The sequence below is a fragment of the Electrona antarctica genome (genome assembly GCF_951216825.1).
Source record: "Electrona antarctica genome assembly, chromosome: 2".
In the NCBI taxonomy this organism is placed as follows: Eukaryota; Metazoa; Chordata; class Actinopteri; order Myctophiformes; family Myctophidae; genus Electrona; species Electrona antarctica.
Genome location: NC_136807.1, coordinates 59246733 through 59252718, shown reverse-complemented (window position 1 = coordinate 59252718; position 5986 = coordinate 59246733). Strand labels below are relative to the sequence as shown.

Genomic DNA, 5986 nt, shown 5'->3' with positions numbered 1-5986 from the left:
GCCCTGGTGCCTCCTGCTGCACCTCCTGCTCCGGCGCGTGTATCGCCATCCAGTCCGGCGTGTGTATCGCCATCCAGTCCGGCATTTGTATCGCCACCCAGCCCGGCGTGCGTATCACCATCCCGTCCGGCGTTTGTATCGCCATCCAGTCCGGCGTGCGTATCGCCATCCAGTCCGGTGTGTGTATCGCCATCCAGTCCGGCGTGTGTATCGCCATCCAGTCCGGCGTGTGTATCGCCATCCAGTCCGGCGTGTGTATCGCCATCCAGCCCGGCGTGTGTATCGCCATCCAGTCCGGCGTGTGTATCGCCATCCAGTCCGGCGTGTGTATCGCCATCCAGTCCGGCGTGTGTATCGCCATCCAGTCCGGCGTGTGTATCGCCATCCAGTCCGGCATTTGTATCGCCATCCAGTCCGGCGTGCGTATCGCCATCCAGTCCGGCGTGTGTATCGCCATCCAGTCCGGCGTGTGTATCGCCATCCAGCCCGGCGTGTGTATCGCCATCCAGTCTGGCGTTTGTATCGCCATCCAGCCTGGCGTTTGTATCGCCATCCAGCCTGGCGTTTGTATCGCCATCCAGCCTGGCGTGTGTTCTGGCCTCCAGTCCCGGCGTGTCCAACGCCTCCCAATCCAGTATGTGCAACGCCTCCTGTCCCGGCGTGTTCATCGCCTTGCCTGGCACCTATTTTAGAGCTTCCAGTCCGGGGGCCCACAGCCACCACAGGTCCACGTCCACAGTATGCAGCAGACCCGCCTTCTGAGCCAAGCAAACCTGCCGCACTACTTCCTGCCTGGTCCTACCTGCATCGGCTCCGGTCTTCCTCGTGGCTCCACTCCTCAGGGTTTCCTCCTGACCCTCCTCCAGTATGGCCTCACCGGCGTCAGCAGTTTCCGGTCTGGCTCCCCTACCATGGTCGTCCGCCAGAGTGGTCGTGCCGACAACCGCAGTCCCATGGGTGGTCACAACCACCCAGTCACCATCTGCACCTGCGTCGCCCTTCGTTCCTGACTGGGGCGGCCAGTTCCGTTCCTATCCAGCCTCCAGGCCGTCCGCCTGAGGTAACCCCCTGTCACCAGCCCAAATATCTGGTCAACACGGGGCGGCTGAACGCCTCCCTTCACCAACCCCAGGTTTTTGTTCCATGGGGTGGCTGACTGTCCGTCTTCCCAGACAACGCTTGACCCTAACTGACAACCGAACATTCTGTGCCCACCCCAATACACCAGACCGGTTGCCCTTATACTACACTGGTTGTCCCTGCACTACACCCACTGCCATCTCGACAGAAAAGACAATTCTCCTATATTCACAGTAGCTGAGCTACCGTGGGGGCGGCTGTTGTGAATTATCTCTCTGCTGTCTGAATGGCAGCCTCTGGTGGACATTTCCCCTCCCCTGCATCCACAATGACACAGGTGTTTGCCATCACACCACTCAACTCAATGACCAATCACAGTTTAGGTGTGCCCTATATAAGCCATCACTCACTCTACAGCCCTCACTCAGTCTCCAGCCTTCACACAGGCAACATGCAGCACCTGCAGATCTCCCTGAGTCTACCTATTACTCCAGCCATGCGTACTTGACCAATGTAAGCCCTTATGTTCTGTATTGACTTGATGTATTCTATGTTGATCACTTGACACTTTGCCATATACTATGATTGTCCACATACAGTATGTTCTAGTGTATAAATGCCCAGTGTACCTGTTTATACACATCCATTCTGTTGCCATATGTTCTGAGTTATATCTGAATTACTTGTCATTCATATAGTTAATATGTATTCCATTTCTTATCTCTTGCTTGTAGAAACCATGGATTAAGGAGAAAATAAACCACTATTCTGTTGAAACATACCTTGGTGTCACCTATAATCTCTCTGACCGGGGATACTTGGGTGGTCAGCTCATAGCCCACAAACACAACCAGAGAATATTTAATAAACGGTGAGAAGAGAAGATGATGACGATGAAAACAGAGAGACGGAGCCTGTAGCCGGAACCTCAACTGAACACATGAAAACACAAGCTGATGTAGAGGACTGTGGCACATCACAACCAACTGGTGATGAGCAGCTCCTCTCTTCACACTGAAGACAATGATGAGTGGAAGGAGACTAGTGGAGAACAGTCCACTTTAAACACATTGAAGTCACACAAGACGCAACATGGGCTCTGTTCTTGTACTGTTTGTAGCAAAAGCTTTCGAAATACCAGCATTCTAAAAAAACACATGTTGACTCATACAGGCGAAAAGCCATTTTCTTGTACAGTATGTGGTAATAGCTTTACTCAGAGAAGTGCTATGAAAACGCACATGAGGACTCATACACGTGGAAAGCCCTTTTCTTGCACAGTTTGTGGTGAAGGCTTTGCTGAAAAGGCTAAAGTAATAAGACACATGACCACGCATACAGGGGGGAAGCCTGTTAGTACTGTATGAGTTAGTCACCAGTATGTTTCCTCAGCACTACGCTCATTCTGTAGCTCCGAGATGAGGTCACACATTGAGAATATATGAAAGTTTCATTTTTTGAATTATATTAAGGAAGAAAATTAACTGTTACACAATATTCTAATTAATGGATGGAGCTATGTATGTATGTATGTATGTATGTATGTATGTATGTATGTATGTATGTATGTATGTATGTATGTATGTATGTATGTATGTATGTATGTATTGTTGTGTGTTGGAAAAAACAATAAAAACAATTTAATAATAAAAAAAACATGTCAACTCAATTTCCTTTCCTCCAAAATATGGCTCTAAATAGGGTGTATCTTGTTCTGTGCTCATTAGTGCTCTATCTAATCAAGTAAAGCATCAATGACTGCTACCTGTGGAGGGGGAGTGTGTTTGTACACACACACACACACACACACACACACACACACACACACACACACACACACACACACACACACACACACACACACACAGACTTGCCTAGTAGTGTCCCTTTAACAATTCCCACATTTTGCACAGATTGTTTTAGATTTTCTAAGGGACGTTAGCACCTTCGATAAACAGCTTTAAATTAGGCCAAAATTCCGCTAAATATGACGTAAATTAAACATTAAAACATTAAACGCCATTGACAATGAAGGGAAAATTCACGTTGTATGTAAATAAGCAAATCTAAGGGGCATCAGCCCATGACCATAAATGGGTCTCTAAGCCAACCACATTCATTGCAAGTCCAGTGGAGCTGCTATGCAGTCAGCTGTATCAGGTGGAGGTGTTAGGCAGTCAGCTATATCAGGTGGAGGTGTTAGGCAGTCAGCTGTATCAGGTGGAGGTGCTAGGCAGTCAGCTGTATCAGGTGGAGGTGCTAGGCAGTCAGCTGTATCAGGTGGAGGTGCTAGGGGTGGAGGTGTTAGGCAGTCAGCTGTATCAGGTGGAGGTGCTAGGCAGTCAGCTGTATCAGGTGGAGGTGTTAGGGCAGTCAGCAGTATCAGGTCAGAACCATGTTGAATATGAACAGAATTATCGTTGCGTCTAAAAATGTCAAAACATTTTGTTGTTGTCATTTGAAACGCACCGGGACAAAAGCCATTCGTTTACGGCAGCAGAGGACGTTTAAAGACATTCGGCCTATGCCAAAGATCTGTTCCTGGGACGAGTCAACAAGGCAGAGGTCTTTCCTTATCCAGAAATTTCAAATGAAGAGTTGGAGGAGATCAACCAGCTTGCTGCACCAGTGGAAAGGTTCTTCAACGAGGAGGTCGACTCAAGGAGGATCGACCACGAAGCTGAGATTCCTCCAGAGACCCTGGAGGGTTTGAAAGAGCTGGGCCTGTTTGGTATCTAGGTCCCTGAGGAGTACGGAGGTCTTGGACTTTCCAACACCATGTACGCACGGTTAGGAGAGATCACGTCATTGGATGGATCCATTGCGGTCACCCTGGCTGCTCATCAAGCCATCGGCCTGAAGGGTATTCTGATAGCTGGGCGTGAGGAACAGAAACAGAAGTATCTGCCCAAACTGGCCTCGGGAGAGCATGTAGCAGCTTTCTGTTTGACTGAACCTGGGAGAGCATGTAGCAGCTTTCTGTTTGACTGAACCTGGGAGAGCATGTAGCAGCATGTAGCATGTAGCAGCTTTCTGTTTGACTGAACCTGGGAGAGCATGTAGCAGCATGTAGCAGCATGTAGCATGTAGCAGCATGTAGCAGCATGTAGCATGTAGCAGCTTTCTGTTTGACTGAACCTGGGAGAGCATGTAGCAGCATATAGCAGCATGTAGCATGTAGCAGCATGTAGCAGCATGTAGCATGTAGCAGCTTTCTGTTTGACTGAACCTGGGAGAGCATGTAGCAGCATGTAGCATGTAGCATGTAGCAGCTTTCTGTTTGACTGAACCTGGGAGTGGAAGTGATGCAGCCTCTATTCAGACCCGCGCCCCTCTGTCAGAAGACGGGACTCATTACTCACTCAACGGTTCTAAGATTTGGATTTCCAACGGAGGATTAGCAGACGTAATGAGTGTTTGCAAGGACCAAGGTGGTTGACAAGGACAGCGTGGAGAAAGATGTCTGCCTTCATCGTGGAGCGGGCGTTTGGTGGCGTCATCAGCGGCAAGCCTGAGGACAAACTGGGAATCCGAGGATCCAACACTTGTGAAGTAACGTTTGAAAATGTGCCTGTACCAGTGGAGAACGTCATAGGGGAAGTTGGTGGTGGGTTCAAGGTTGCCATGAACATCCTGAACTTGGGAAGGTTTAGTATGGGCAGTGCTGGGGCAGGGATGATCAAAAAACTCATCAAACTGACAGCAGAGTATGCTGGAACTAGAAAGCAGTTCAACAAAAAGCTCAGCGAATTTGGTATGATTCAGGAGAAGTTTGCAGTGATGGCCATGAATGCCTTTGTGATGGAGAGCATGGCGTACCTGACAGCAGGGATGATGGACAGACCAGGTGTTACAGACTGCTCTCTAGAGGCTGCCGTGGTCAAGGTGTTCAGCTCAGAGGCAGGGTGGATCTGTGCCAGCGAGGCTCTGCAGATCCTCGGCGGGCTGGGTTATACCAAGGACTATCCGTACGAGCGCTACCTGAGAGACTGTCACATTCTGCTCATCTTCGAAGGGACCAATGAAGTCCTGAGGATGTACATTGCTCTGACCGGCATGCAGTACGCCGGCAAGATCCTGACAGAGAAAATCAAGGAATTGAAGAAAGGGAATATAAGTGTTGCTCTGGGCATGCTGGGGAAGAGACTGAAGGACTCTGTGGGAGGTGTGGATCTGGGTCTGACAGGGAAAGATGGAGTGGTGCATCCCAGCTTGGCGGACAGTGCGAAGAAGTTTGAAGCCAACGTGGCCTTTTTTGCCTCGACCGCGGAGAGCCTGCTGTATCGATATGGAAAGACCGTTGTGGACGAGCAGCTGGTTCTGAAGAGAGTAGCGGACGTTGTCATCAACCTGTACGCCATGACCGCCGTGCTGTCCAGGGCGACGCGTTCTATCAGCGTCGGACTGAGACACCACGACCACGAGGTTCTGCTCACAAATACATTTTGCACTGAGGTCTTCTTCAAGAACAATTACCTGATGACTCAGCTGCAAAAGCATTCGCCAGAGAACAACGACGGCAACATCAAAAAGATCGCCCAGCAGGTCCTGGAGAAGAGATCCTACATCTGCTCCCATCCACTGGAAAGGACTTTTTGAACGGGTTGTCATCCAGGCAAACATCTGGAGTGATTCAACTCTACATATGCCTAGACTCTGTTCTAATGCCCTACCTGCACCGGGGCGCATATGTTGGTCCGACGTACTAACAGTCCAACACATTCGTGGCTGGTTAAGACTCAGCCGTGGCTCTTGACATGCGTTGCCGGTTAGGAGACATGTGTGGCCGGTTAAGACTCACCTGTGTCCCCAAGTTCCCTGCAAATACGTCCTTCATCCCTCCTGCTATGAATGACCAAGAGTTACAGGCCTCTGTCCAAATGTATTTACGTACACGTCTTTGTCT

At 49.7% G+C, this 5986-nt stretch overlaps 1 protein-coding gene across 1 annotated transcript; it reads left to right on the top strand.

Moving 5' to 3' along the window:
• Nucleotides 1-3843: 3843 nt before the first annotated feature.
• Nucleotides 3844-5679, top strand: LOC306941764 (complex I assembly factor ACAD9, mitochondrial-like; the record flags this gene model as incomplete). The annotated part of the gene is given in 4 exon segments (XM_079527408.1): nucleotides 3844-4024; nucleotides 4353-4491; nucleotides 4493-4534; nucleotides 4536-5679. Coding segments are annotated over 4 exon segments (1491 nt in total). The 5' UTR covers nucleotides 3844-3858.
• Between the last annotated feature and the right edge of the window lie 307 nt (nucleotides 5680-5986).